Genomic DNA, 14,675 nt, shown 5'->3' with positions numbered 1-14,675 from the left:
ACACACACACACACACACACACACACACACACACACACACACACACACCTGCTACACCATTGTTTTACACTCAATGCTAGGCTCATCTCCATCTGAGGACACTTAATGAGGAGACCCATGACTATGGAGCACTGCCACCTAACCCATGCTCACCGGCTCTACAATGCCAACCCATCTCTCACCACCTCAGATTGTCTTTCCCAATGGTTACAACTGACTGTCACCTCGATTAGCCTGAGAAGTGCCTAAGAGATTGGTAAATCAAGCCTATGGTTTACCTTTGTGGGTGTTTCCAGGGATTAACTAGGAGTTAACTAGAGAGGAGACCTAGTGAATCCCAAGGTAGAGAATCCTGGTAGAATGAAAGAGGAAAAGGAGAACAAAACAAAACAAAAAAAAGAGTCTGGCATAGGCATCCTCTCTTGACACTGGTTTGAACTGCTCTGGCCCTGTTAAGCTTTGTCTGCCATGGTGGACTGAAGCATCTAACACTGAGCTAAAATAAATATTTCCTCATTTGAGGTAGATTTTTTTTCAGGTATCAGCTATTATAGACAAAGCATTGCTGAAGTCTAACTTACTTTGCTTCTCCAAATGCACCCTGCATCTAATTACCTCAGGGGAGCAAGTCCCCCAGTGCCTCTTAGCAAGGTGAGCTTCTATAACAGTCTTCTCTACTCAGGCTCTATCACAATCAATTTTAGTGGCCAAGAGGGCTTTGCTCCTCTCCTTCAGTCCCTCTACCACAGTTGGAGCAAACCCAGATTCTCCCTGGGTCTGATTCCCCTGGATTAGACCTGTCTCCCACATCCCATTCTCCTGTGTTTTCATGCCGAGACTGAAGCAGATGCTTGCCCTCTCCTGCTGGGAGATCTCTGCCCTTAGCTCCACCAGGGTTCTCCAAAGCTGTCTTCTACCCAGAGGCCTGGCATCCAACCCTGTTCAGTCCTTCTCATCCTTCTCAGTCATGCCTCCCTCGCTGGCTTTCCTAGGGCAGCATCTCATTTTCTCCTTCACATCTACCAGGCCTTTATGGGTTTGGTTGTTTTTTGTTTTTATTTTCTTTAGGACTATTTGGGGACTTAAACATATACTTTTATTAGTTATTTGGATATTTCATACAATACACTTTGTTCATACTAACCCCTTACTCTGCCCATTTTCACCCTGACATCCCTGCTCCCTCCCAACTTCCCATCCCCATTCTTTCCCTTAAGTTAGCTCATGGAATCAATGTTTTGCTGTTTATATACTCATGGGTGTGATGCCATCCATTGGAGCATAGCCACATCCTTAGAGAAAAGTGATTCTCCACCCCTCCCTTTTGGAGGCATCAATGGCAGATAGCTTCCCAGTTAGGGGTGAGAGCCACATGAATCCCTCCTACCTCTGTGCTATAACATTAACTGGCTTGATCTTGTGCCAGTCTTGTACAGACAACCACAGCTGCTTGAGTTTAAGTGTAGCGGTCCCACCTGGTCCAGAAGACACTGTTTAGCAACACTCCTCCCCACTATTTGACTCTTAGAATCTTTCTGCAGTACTCCCTGAGCCCTTAGGGGGATGATATAGATTCCCTATTTGTGGCTAAGAACCCTACAGACACTTACTGGCTGCCCTTTGATCGGATGTGAGTTTCTGTACTAACCGCAGTCCTTTGCACAAAGAACAGTCTCTGATGAGAACTAAGCATTACACTCATCTGTGAACAGAGACATGAATTTAGGAGGCAGTTTGGTATTCTGTTCATTTAGCAAATTAATAGTAGCAGCTTTACCCCTGAGACCTGTGAGCTTTCCTGCCATGGGTTTTTGGCTAGATATAGTACCAGGTAGTGTTTTCTTCTGGGAGTAGGTTTTATATCCAGCTAGAAAGTGGTTGGTTATTCCAATAATATTCATGCCACTGTTACGCCTATGGGCCTCTCTTTCCATGCTGCTCATCATTACGTTAGTATACAGGATTCCTATCTGGGGCAAGGATCTGAGAAATTCATTGTCACAGTCCATGGCACATTCTCAGGTTGAAAAGCCTGAGATTAAATCCAATTTCATGGGCGTGCTCATTGGCACAGACCACTAGGAGCAGGAACACAAGCTTCATTGGCTGGAGAATCTTAGGATTCTCAGAAGTACCTCCTTGCTGGCAAGAGTACTGATGCAGATGCCTGCAAGGGGTTGGGGTGGCTCAGCTGGCACAAGAGCTTTGACTTGTAAAGCTGCTAAGCAAAAGAATTACATCATTGGTCTGCAATGTGCCAATGTACAGGATGATCCAGGCAAGCATGTAATTTAGAAAGGAAACAAAGCCTGCTAGTAGGCTTCCTGAGAACTGTCAGCAATGTCTTGTTTCAGTAACAATGATAAGGGCTTTCTTCATGCTGTCCAAGAACAGGGCCTGGAACATTCTTTGCTGTAAGAAACTATCCCCAAAGGGCCTGCTCACTCTGTTGTGTCCTTTTCCCTGGAAGGTGTTCTTGCTAAGACTCATGGGCACTCAGCGTATTTCTGTTTGATAACAAAGCCAGGCAATGCCAGAGGAGCCTGGGCCTTGCTAAATGTTTCCTTAAAAGATTAACCAGTCTGTGACTGGCTTGGGCTATGCAGGGAGAAAAACCCACTTCGGTTGAAACTGTTTGCTGCAGGAGCCAGCTGAGATATTGCTTTTCCATCTGTGTCTTCCTCCAGCAGCTCTTGACGGGCTGACTGGATAGGGACACAGCAAAGGCACAGGATGACAGTGGCTAGGGAAGGAGGCTCCCTCGGTACACTGGGCTGAAGACTTGTATTCTCCCAATTCCCATCATCCCCCAGGTGATATTATTAGGAAACTGGCCTTTGGGACATGATTAGGTCTCCTGGTAGTGGAACCCTCACTGATGGCATCAGTGTTTTTCTAAAAGAGGCCCCAAAGGGCAGCTTTACCCCCTCCATCATGGGAGGATGGAACAAAAAGAAACCATTCATGTAAAGGGAGCCCTCACCGGAAGCGAAATATGCCCAATGTCGAGACCTTGGACTTCTGTGCCTCCAGCACTGTGGGAAAGATTTCCATTCATAAGCCGGCCTATGCACGTCACCACAGCTGCTTGTTAGGCTTAGTGTCTACTTGGGTTGAGCTTGGTCGTCAGGGGATGGCCCCTGTGGGCACAGGTTGCTTTACCTGAGCTCTATCCCCCTGGCTGTTAAAAAGTCATAGGAGCTCTAGCCCCCCATTTTCACTTCACTCCACCAAGAGATGCTCCTTTTGGTAGGTAAAGAGATTGACAACAGGCAAACAGCACTTTTTTCTTTTCTTTTCTTTTCTTTTCTTTTCTTTTCTTTCTTTCTTTCTCTCTTTCTTTCTCTCTCTTTCTCTCTCTCTCTCTTTCTTTCTTTCTCTCTCTTTCTTTCTTTCTCTTTCTCTCTCTTTCTTTCTTTTCTTTCTTTCTTTCTTTCTTTCTTTCTTTCTTTCTTTCTTTCTTTCTTTCTCCCTTCCTCCCTACTTTGGCTATTTGTCAGTCTCCTAACAGATCATGAGTTGGGGATCTGTGTCCCAGAGGGTGCAGGACTCCTCAAATGCCAGGTACCTCCACCTCCCTGGATACTATCTCCAAAGGTGCTTGTTTAGTTCCATTAAGTATTTGTAAGTGAACCCAGTGCACTATCCACTCATCCCTCTTGCCCTATCTCATACTCTCCTGCTCATTGCATGAATCATGATGTCTAGAGGAATTTTCAAATATTTCCAAGAGGCTACTGATCTTTCAGCCACTTAAGCCCACCTTGGGCATGATGCTCAGTCACTACCAAGGGCAGGGCATGTACTGGTGGCCACTGGCCACAGAGGGCAGCACAGATCTTTGTGAGAGAACCTGACCCTCAAAGGCCTCAGCTCCACCACAGACCTACTCTGAGGGAGAGGGAACCTTTCCCCACAGGCCCACCAAGGACAGTAGGAAAAGCAGGTCACCTGGCATCTGCCATACACGCAGAGGTCAGTCTCGTAGGGTCCGCAGGGTGTGCCATCCAGGACCCTGTCAGCCACCAGCAGCGGGGACTCCTTCCCAAGGGGTGAGCAGTAGAGTTCACACGGCTTATCTGAGGAGGAAAAGGTCGGTCGGTGGCTGTTGGTATGGGGAGGGGTATGTGGCCAATGCTGGGAACAAGCATATTGAGCAATGGGCCCAATGGAGGCGTGATTAGAACAGGTCCAGGCCTCAGTCGCTTAGCCCTGTCCTCACCACCTGAGGACATTTAAGACAGCACACAGACCAAGATCCCCTGCCTCCATCAATGGGAAAGCAGGCAGCTCCGTGGGCTCCCTCCTCTTGGTCCTCCCATTTGCAGAGACTCGGCATTTCCTTTTCATTCAGTCGTTAAACACCACAGCTGCACAAAGGTACCATTGTAAGCTAGCCTGCCTGTGCATTCATGACCGCGTGTCAAAGTTGAGGCTGGGGCCTGCTGCCGTAGTGCTGGGAAAGTAGGGGAGGGTGAACAAGAATGCCCCAGGGAGGGGAAACAGGCCCTGTGGGGCTCTGTGACAGGGGTTTTCCTAAGAGCTTTGGTGTGTTTCCACTAATTTAGCACTCTGTTTCCCACTTGCCCCTTGCCCCAGCCGCTGGGTAGTAATTGCAGAGCTGTAATATGAACCCGAAGGTCTAGGAAGAAACTGAGCAAAGGGCTAGAAAGGGGACACACATAGAGTACTAGGACAACTCGTGAGAGCCATGTCAGCAGCTACACAGAAGTTCCTGTTCCCACTGCTTCTGGAACAATGTGAGTTGGGAGAACACACTACGTTTCCCAGCCTTTGTCTATGTCGTTCCCTCTGCCTGAGAATCCCAGCTTTCTAGAAGGCTCCTACCAACCTGGAAGCTTTCATCTTAGAGCTCTCTCTCCTGCCATCCTGACACAAGAGAGGCCGGTCATCTCCATGCACTTTTGTATATATATATCCACACAAGCCCAGGTCACCGGCCATGTGCCGCAGAATGGTTGAGCAAATCCTAGATATGAAGGGATTTCCTGTGAGGCAGGCTCCATTGAGAATGGAATACCAAAGGCTCCAAGACCCAAGAAAACCTCAGGTTCTGAAACCTGCTGAACTCTCACGTGACATGACAAACAGAAAATCCCACACCTGACCTCATGCGACAGGAGCAGGCGCACTAGAAACTAGAAGATTATGTTTAGGCTCTCAGTGAAATCGACATTTAGATTGGTGTCCCATCACAGCGATAGCTCACTGTGTATATGCAAGTACTGCCAAGTCCAAAATAGCCCCAATCTGAAAGACTTCTAGCTGTAAACATCTTGGGTGGAGGATTTTCCATCTACACCTTCAGCCTGAAGTACGGACACCCTTAGGGGACAGGGGACCGCACTTTCATCTTCTCTTCCCAGACCAGAATTGGAACTTGAGAAATACACTTAGGAAATACACTTGGACAAATGAGTGGATCTTGTCTCAATAAGAACACATCTCTCCTGGCCTCCTCTGCCACCTAGCCCTCACCCACTCATTGGATTATTTTGAAAGAAAACCTTGAGAGAGCCATAGCGCCTTATGCTACCTTATTGGGCTCTCTGTCTCCACTATCAGCCTTCCCCAGTGAGTCTTTTTTGGTAGTCTCCGGCAAGTGAGGGAGGGGTACCGAAAGAGGTTGGTAGCCAATGTGGCATTGGAGGGTCTTGGAATCCCAGTTGGAGAGGACTTGTCAGAGCAGACATGCTTTATTACCCAGTCTCAAGGATTTTCATGTTTGCATGACAGCCCGTGATCAACCAGCTCTGTGGGCGGTCACTTGAGAGTATGAGAAAGAAGCTCTCGGGATGCAGGTTCAACTCACTTCTTCTGTCTGGAAGTGAAATGGTAGACTGCAGGTCGACTCCAGGCCAGTCATTCATTCATCAAGGTTGGCTGGGGCATCACACCCCAAGCACTCTATAGGCAGTGCTAAAATTGGCAAAGAGTAACAGGTGCTCTCAGGGCCCCAGTAGTCTGATGGACAGGTGTGGAGTAACCCTTGCACGGGACAGGTTGCATGGCACATGGAGGGGAGTGCCTGTTCTTATTGGATGGGATTAACAAGAGGTTGCCAGGGGTTTGAGGCTCCCTGGGACCACCTTAGGGGTACAGCACGGCACTGTAGTCCGAATGACCTAGTATGTCTAGTGCATAGCAGGGGTACATTCTGTGCCACCTCCAGGTCAGACAGCCGGGACACCTGGGCCCTAGAGCAGAGGTCAGAAGTAGAGAGTCCTTCATTGGCTGTGTGAAGAAGTAGCTGAAACTACAGGTCTTAATTCCCTTTGGATTAATGCAACACTGAGGGCAACTGATTTTGTTCAATGGCAGTAACGATAATGATGATGATGTAATAAAGAGAAACTCACAGGCACTTGTGATTGTCTACATGCAAACAACAGGCCAAGTCGCGTCTACACCACTTAGTGCCATGTATGTTGCCACTGTCCCGTGGAACCGATGAGCATGAGGTTCACAGAATACATACACCTCTTCCAACCCGGACAGCCACACTCCGTCTGATCTTTCTTTTGACCGTCACTGTTTACTCCGAATGAGGAGCCCTCAGAGCCCCAAATACCAAGGGATAAAAAGGCACTGCTGAAAACAAACCACAACATTCATAAATATTTATGGTGTCTGAGCGTATGCTCTGATTTGAACAAAAATGGGAACGGGGTTTGGGCAGGAAGGCAGAAACTGTTGTTCTGAGGAAAACTGGAGTCTGTGGAAAGTTCCAGCATGGAAAGGATAAAAGTTGTTTGTTTTGGTTCTTTGGTAGAAATTTCAGAGAAGCGGAGACTCTAAATCAGGGGAAGTAACTTGAATGGACACATGTTGGCTGTGGTCTTAGGCAAGGGATCCTCCTGAGCTCGACCTGCCTCTGAGTCTGCCATGTCCAGATACTGCCCTCCAGGTCAGACAGCCAGGACACCTGGGCTCTAGAACAGAGTCAGAGGTAGAAGGTCCTTTATTGGCTACAACTCCCCATATTTGTCTACCGCCCCCCCCCCCCGGACTACACTCAGAATGTAGGGTGTCTTACCTATAGCAAGGAATAGTTCTTTTTCCCAAAGGGATGAGGACAGTCCTTTTAAATCAGAGAAAAGGGGCTCAGAGTTCCTCAAATCTCTCTACTAGTCCCCTCCAGGCTGCTATGAGTGGGAAGTTAGACTGCCAAGAGAATAGGTCTCATTAAGTAACGTGAATTGTGGGTCTCAGCTCTGAACATGGAGCAAGACCTTTGCATTCCTAGGAGTAGAGAAGGAAAGGAACCCTTAAAAGTTGTATAGCCATGCCCAGCAAGGAAAGATGCCTGGATCATGCCTCCTGTGTGGATAGTGTGTGCTTAGATGAATTCTGGTGGAGGCTTCTGTCTGGCTTCTCAGAGGCCTGACTGTTGGCAAGGTCTTCTCACTGACCAGAGGAAACCATAACCCTGGCAAGACAGATGGGCTCTGAGGCCTGAGAACTGGTGATGGCATCAGCTTAGAGCTCTGGCATTCCTCCAGAGCACCACAGGGAATGTGGACACTGGGGCCCAAGTGTCCTCCCTGCTATCTCTTGGATTTGGTTATAAAGTCTTTACTTATAAGGCAGAGTCTACTTGATGTTGAAGCCAGATTAAGTGCTCCTCTAAGTTCCATCTTGCTTTCTGTCTTGGCTGTTCAAAAAGCTATCCACCAGAATTTCATAACTAGTACCCACATACCAGGAGTTAGCTGATTGGATCAATAGAATCCACCTGACTATTATCAGACCAATCGGGGTCTTTCCTCACCATGACCTGGACCCTACAGACAGGTTTTGGTTAACTGGCGCAGTACTGACTACCTGATCACAGCCAGAATAACCATCTTTTCCCTGATAACTCAACGTTGGAACTCTATGAAACAGAGGCCATGTCTCAATGCCTGGTAGGTCCCAGAGAAGGCCATGTTATTTTATTTGTAATTCAGAAATATGTAAAGCTCTGAAAGTCAGTGTTTTCTTATATGGGTGGCAAACTATCTGACTGTAAAACCAACCTTTCCTGACAGGACTGAGTACCTGGAAGGCTGTCATGTGTCCCCTTAGGTCCCAGCAGGGCTGTTAGCATGTAGCTGCTGAACCATCATTGCCTTACAAACACTACAGAGCTCTGAGGTCTGAGCCATAACTGACTTCATAGGATTCAGAGGTGGAATACAGATTTACTTAAGAGGAGCTGTGAGTTTCCTTGGTACAGAAGCTTTGAGAAAGGCACCCTGAAGTAGGGGCAGGGCTCCAGTGATAAGTCCTGGAGGCCATAGAAAAAGGGCCTAATATCTTGGTTCAGATCTCTTGGTTCCAGCCCCTCATTGGTCCTTCAAGTACACCCTGCATCTTTGGCACAATGCTTCTCCGTTTCTGGGCTGCTTGGCTGAGTAAGAGTCGCGACTCTGACCTTCCCATCCCTTATTCACTCCGATGCTCAGACTCAGGGCTAGGGGGGCTGTCTGTTGTGTGAAGGGAAGGAGCTGGGAAAAGCCACTTTGTCCACACACAGCTTTCCAACACTTCAGTGGGCATGGAGCCTGCGGTTGGTCTGGTCACACAGGTCTGAACCTTTGAATGTTTCTGCTGTGACAAGATCCTACTGGGAAAGCAGAAACCAACTTGGCAAGTGGCCACCTCAGTGGGTTTCTGTCTAAAGGCTTTTCCTCCTTGGGATCTTTTCTAACGAGAGTCTTTGTCTCCCTTTGGAGGTGGAATGGATTTGTGGTCCCAAGTCCTCCTTCGGAAAATCTACCTCTGTAAGAGTTCTTTTTAAAAGAGGGGAGAGAGAGAAGAGAGAAAATAGTGCTCTACTGAACTGTGCGTCACTCGCCAAAGAATTCTGCAGCGATAGCAGTGCTATGAATAGGGGCAGTTATAATGGGCTGCAAGGAGCCAGAGCCCAACCACAGGGATCCTATCATGGCTCAGCTAGAATTGTGCTTTTTAGAAAGCAGGGTTTCAGACTCATGTCTTTGAGAAAGAGGGGTTTCAGAAGAACACTTATCATCAGTCATCTGAATCAACCACTTATTATTTCGTTGTTGCCCTTCTGAAATGCTTTTTAAAAATGCTGGCTTCTGTTTATACCAAGAGAAATGGAATCACATACGTAAGAAGTCATGGCAATTTTCACCCCAGAGAGCGATGGGTCAAGGTACCCTCGCAAAGCCCTGAACCGGAGGTCTCTCCTTCAAAGGCTAAGCACCGCTAGTCTATAAGATCCTTACCAAATATGGCTGGCCTTTTCAGGTCAAAGCTTTTTGTTACAGCCAATTATATGTGCATTACGTGGGTGGACTGGAATAAAAGGCAAAATGGTGAGAAAATGCATTCTAGACTCGTCAAAGCCCCCAAGGAGCCTCCCCACGAGATCTGGGCAGTCAGCAGTCTCTGCTATCATGACAAGGGAACTGAAGCCTTCAGCCATTTGAAACCAGTTAGCAGTAAAAAGAAGTTTAAGATAGGGTTGCTCAAGTGGAACTTTCACCCCGGATACCTGAAGCAAGAGGGTTTAAAGATAAAGCAAAAAGGAACAAAATGCCGCCTCCCCACAGAGCTGAGTGGAAATGTTAAAGGGGCAAGTGTGTCTCAGTTCTAATGCTTCTGGAGAAGGACAAACAGGGCCTCAGACCATCTTTAGCTGGCTTTCTGGAGACAATGGAAGGCTTGGTAACAGGTGGAGGCTCCCGTCACAGCAAGCTGCTGCACTGGAACACAGCAGCTCTCTCTGGTAATGTCTCAGTCCCAGTCAGGGGTCCAAATGTGCCTGAGGTAGGGAGAAGCCTCTAGGCTGCTCATGAACCACACTAGCACCCAGGCAGAGGAAAGTAAGGGTGCCTCCAGCAGCACCCCCTGTTTTGGGAGAGGAAAGTCTACTCTTTCCTTTCCCTTCAGAGAAAGTTGGGGTTGAGAATGCTGAGCTCCTCCCAAATTCTGCTGGCAAGTGAAGACAGAGCCAGCCCCTCAAAGGTGGTGTCTTTTTAAATCAAGGAAGATGTCTGGGCAATGAGCTTTCTTTTCATTTAGAAGTCCCCAGTTAGGCAGGTCCCACCAAAGCCGCTGTGTACTATTTTACAAGACAGCTCAAATCAGAGGGGTCAGATTGTTGGGCTAAGAGCTGCAGCTCTGAAGCTCCTGTTTGCTAGGGATAGCTGGGCTTCTTCCCCAAAGCTTCTTGTAATTGCAGGTGCCAGAAAGGAGACTTCACGGGGAAGAAAACCAAGGCTTGGCAACAGAATTCATTCTTCTGCAAGAAGAATGGAAGTTAGAGAAACCAGACTCTGTTGCATTAGTTCTAGGGGTCCTTCACTGTGCCTGTGAGTTCATGCTTCCAGCCAGTGTTTGAGTCCTGAAAGCCAGAGGGTTATTCTGAGTCAACTGTGTCAGCTATAGGCCCTAGATGTCATGTAACCTGTCGCCTCCCATCCTTTGCAGCTTCCTTTTCATACTCAGAATGCTGCTATGGAGCTAAGTTGTGTCTGGCTTGTGGTGTGCTTGATAAATGGGACCATATGGTCAGGATTACAATACAAAGTCACGTTCCTTAAAGCAGAAGGGTTTAGGTGTTGGGCTTTTACCCAATGTCCTGAACTAGGCCTTGGGTTCAGGACAATGACTGGACATCATAGATTCTATGGAGAGATGACCCAACACCTAGACTTGCTTCTTGGTGCTGGAAATTTGGTGGCAGCTTATGGCATACAGTCTCTTGGTGAGGGAGAAAGTTCTTGGAAAGAAAACATGACCTGTGTTCTTTACCCTTTTTTCCTAGATTGTACACAGTTCTCAGAAGTCTCCCAAGTACTCCAGGCAAAGAGTAAAGTGAACCCAAATGAACCAAAGACAGCAAAATGATGCACACTCAAACACACTATTCTCTCGGTATATCAGAACATAGCATGCTGGGAAATAGATGCTAGCACGCTTGCACTGTTACAAATGGATCTAGCCCACTGCCTGCCTTTATGACTTGTGAGGAGAGGTCTCAAGTTGTTAGTATCCGGCCTCACCATTGCTGGAGCAGGGCCCTGGCTAAGTTGGGCAGAGGACAGGAGTGTTCTGAGATGGGCTAGGCTGGGAGTTGAGGATTATGAGCATCCCCAAGTGAGTTTTACATTTCTTGGGGAAAAAAAGGAGGGAGACTACAAACAAAGGAAGGGCCTTATGCAATTACCATCAAACACCACTGCTGTCAACAGGCCCCTCTTCTTGCTGCTGAGTCGGTCATGAGCTTGGCACTGTTGGTCTCGGAAGCTGGGCACACCCTTGGGGCAGGGCAGGTTCTCACAAGCGGCATGTTCTACGCTGGCACCCTGGCAGTGTGCGCCTCCAGGCCCAGGGCTAGAAGAAAGAAAATATACATTAGCCAACTGGTCTGGTGGGAACAGCAGAGATGCTGGGGTGCTGCCAGGAAGTGGTGGGCAAGGTTTCCAGAGTAACCGTGTCTCTCTGACACGACTACATCTGGATGAGCCCAGCCCCACACCAGAGGCATGTTCAAGTGGGCCAGCAGAAAACTGCATCACAGGACTGTAAATAAAGGTCATCTGGAGACAGGATACAGTGAGTATCAGTTCAGCAAGAGCCATAAGTCCCATCTTCCACCTGGATTTAAGACTTGCTCCTGGGTGACCTTGAAAACCCCAAAGGAAATTTTGGTACTTAAAACATTTTTGTCACTAAAGTGAAGACCCTTAAAAACAGTTTGATATGTTCTACAAGCCTCCAAGTTTTAGGAGGGATGAATAAGTAGTTCTCATTTACTTTATAATACAATGGGGCGATCGGTGCACTCATACATAGTCAGTTTCTGGACACTGGCCAGTTAAGTCCTAGCTCTGCCCACCATAATCAGGGCAAGTGTGAGGTCAACATGTGACCTGGATTCCTCGATGTCATGTCTAGACTGACTAAGTGGTACTTGGTTCTAGAAAATAAGCTGTGTTCACTGGCCAAGTCCACGTATCTGAGGCTCATCAAGGCAGGATGGCAAGATGCTGGCTGGGATGGTCAGAGTATGGCTTTACTTAGCTTCTTTGAGAGATCCCAAGGTGTCCTTGAGGGACTCAGACCTAGTCAAGATCAAGGCTTCCACACATCACCATGGTACCAAGTTCATGATGATACACTGTGTTACCTGCTTTTCATAGAGATTAACATAAGAGAAAAAAAAAACTATGCACCATGGGTCTTGACCTGCATTTTGTACTCACAAACCAAGTGTGGGGGGTAGGGGTGGGTATTTCTTTCCCTTTCTTGCCATTCACAGGTCCACAGGCCACACCTCAGAGAAATGATCATATAGTGAACTCAGATAGATGCAACCTCACAGCATGTCCCCAGGGACTCTGGGCTCTGTTACCAAGTACACACAGAACGTATTTCTGTATCAGAAAGCAAACATAGAAAGAAAAGAGATGTACTGGGCCCCAAAAGCCACATGGGGTACCAAGAGAGACACTTTCATTGTGATAGGTTAAATTTTTATGACTGGGGACCAAGAAAAGATGCACAATATAGCATGTATCTTCTGGCAAACTGTTCCAAGCTAAACCATGTCCCCTCTCCTTAGTTTCTATGTTAAAATCCTACCCTACCCCAGCACCTCAGAATTGTAACCTTATTTGAAAATGGGGTCATTGCAGATGCAATTAATTAAGATGAGGTTACAATGAAGTACAGGTAAAAGTGATTGAACAAAAGGTGGAGGAAGGTAAAGAGGAGGAGAAATGAGATGTAGAGAGTGAGAGAGATATCATAGAAGACAGAGTGAAAAGCACCAGGATGTCCACAATGAGGTAATCCGTCTCTATCTAGACAGCTAAAACTATCATCAGGAACTGTTTTGAAAGGTGGGAGTATATGTCAAAGCATGCAGATTCCTGGTTGGTACACTGTAGTTAACTTTGGTCTACTTCATCCTTTAGGATGGTGGGAATTAATATTCATTCCACCCCAAGCACCATGAAAGATAATCAAGAGCTTGACGGAACTAGGATGTTAAAAAAGGGGGTGGGGCTTATTTGCCAAATATCCAGCCTCTGTGTTCCAAGTCCTGACTGCTGCTTCTGACCACTGAGCTATAGACACAAACTGATATTGCTGAATAGCCCGACAGGTTACATGATTTCCAGGGATTTACAAAGATCAGCTTCTCTGCTTCTAACTACCATTTTCTTTTCTAAATGCCTATCAATTTCCAGTACAGTAAGGGCTACATAGAGAGATGTTGCCTCAAAATAGATTGATAGATAGATAGATAGATAGATAGATAGATAGATAGATAGATAGATGGCAGAAATGTATACATTAAATAATTTATAAGCAATTGGATCTCCAGAGGTTAGAAAGCTATGAGGGATGGTGGCCAGGAAAAGATCAAGGGTCAGACAAGACCTGCAAAGTCTTAAAAATTTTTACTTCTGATCACTCCTTGCATAGAGATATCATTCAGCCATAAACAAACAAAAGAAAGGAATCAAAGACAGCAAACCTGGACCAACCATAGACTCAAGAGTCTAATTTCCAGAAAAAAAAAATCACACAGCACAAAAGAAAACAGAAAAATGTATCTCATTCAATGGAACAAAATGTATCAGAAGACTCCATCCCTGATGATGCTCAGGTGTTAGACTTACTAGACAAATACTTTAAAACAACTGTCATAAGATGTGAAAGAGTGAAAGAAAAAGAGACAGGGATACATTGCATGAACATGAGATGGAGTTATTAAAGAGAAACAAAGATAAAATTAAGGGATGAAAACTGCAATCATCAGACAGTGGTTAGCAGGCAGAAGAAAGAACCCACAAACCTAAAGAGACTTTTCCGTGTTGTTATAAGAGAACACTCTGACCAAGAGCGAGTTGGGGAGGAGTTTTTCTATTTTGCAGGCCACACTCCATCACTGGGGGAAGTCAGGGCCTATTCTGTAACTACATTCTGGATCTTTGCTCTGAACCCACAGGTAAGTGCAGTCCTCACCCTTCATCTAGGGAACATCTCTTTGCCATAGATAGAGAACATTGCAGAAAAATCACAACAAATCAAAATGCAGAATCATACAGCCAGTCCCAATGGATATACACAAGGCTCAGGGAACATTTCAGAAGAGGTGGCAGAAAGAATGTAAGAGCCAGGGAATCAGGGCATTTGCTGTGAGAGTGTGTCTCCTAGAAATTTCAGAGCTTATGCCAATAAAGTCTTACCAACGTGACTGATAAAACATGAGCTGAACAAGAACAACAACAATAGACACGCTAACGTGGACAGGAAAATGCCCATAAGCCTCAACCCTCTACAGCAACTAAGGAATGATGGGGAACATAGTCTTCCCCAGGAAAGAGTACACCAATTGGTTAACCAATACCAAATGGTCAACCACGTATGAACAAGTAACATTATACAGACTAAGCATGTTGTATTTAGGAATCTCTCTCTCTCTCTCTCTCTCTCTCTCTCTCTCTCTCTCTCTGTGTGTGTGTGTGTGTGTGTGTGTGTGTGTGTACATAAACAATTAAAAAAGGCAAAAAGAAATGTGGAAGAGCATCTTCCAAATTCTAATGAAATGATACTCAGGGTAGCATGTGAAGAAAGTGTCTCCAGTTAAAAACAGGCTTGAAGCTCAGCTTTGTTAATACAAGGTT

The 14,675-nt window shown here is 46.4% G+C and overlaps 1 protein-coding gene across 1 annotated transcript in view; it reads right to left on the bottom strand.

Moving 5' to 3' along the window:
- Adamts17 (ADAM metallopeptidase with thrombospondin type 1 motif 17) overlaps positions 1-14,675 on the bottom strand; it is a 298,959-nt gene that overhangs the window by 93,008 nt on the left and 191,276 nt on the right. The window contains exons 13-14 of the mRNA XM_055623484.1: positions 11,204-11,370; positions 3,952-4,079 (exon numbers count right to left, since the gene is read on the bottom strand). Of these exons, the coding sequence (XP_055479459.1) occupies positions 3,952-4,079; positions 11,204-11,370 (295 nt within the window). The remainder of the gene's footprint in view (positions 1-3,951; positions 4,080-11,203; positions 11,371-14,675) is intronic.

Source organism: Psammomys obesus, unplaced genomic scaffold (genome assembly GCF_907164565.1).
Source record: "Psammomys obesus unplaced genomic scaffold, mPsaObe1.curated_primary_1811, whole genome shotgun sequence".
In the NCBI taxonomy this organism is placed as follows: domain Eukaryota; kingdom Metazoa; phylum Chordata; class Mammalia; order Rodentia; family Muridae; genus Psammomys; species Psammomys obesus.
This window is presented reverse-complemented; position numbering and strand designations above follow the sequence as displayed.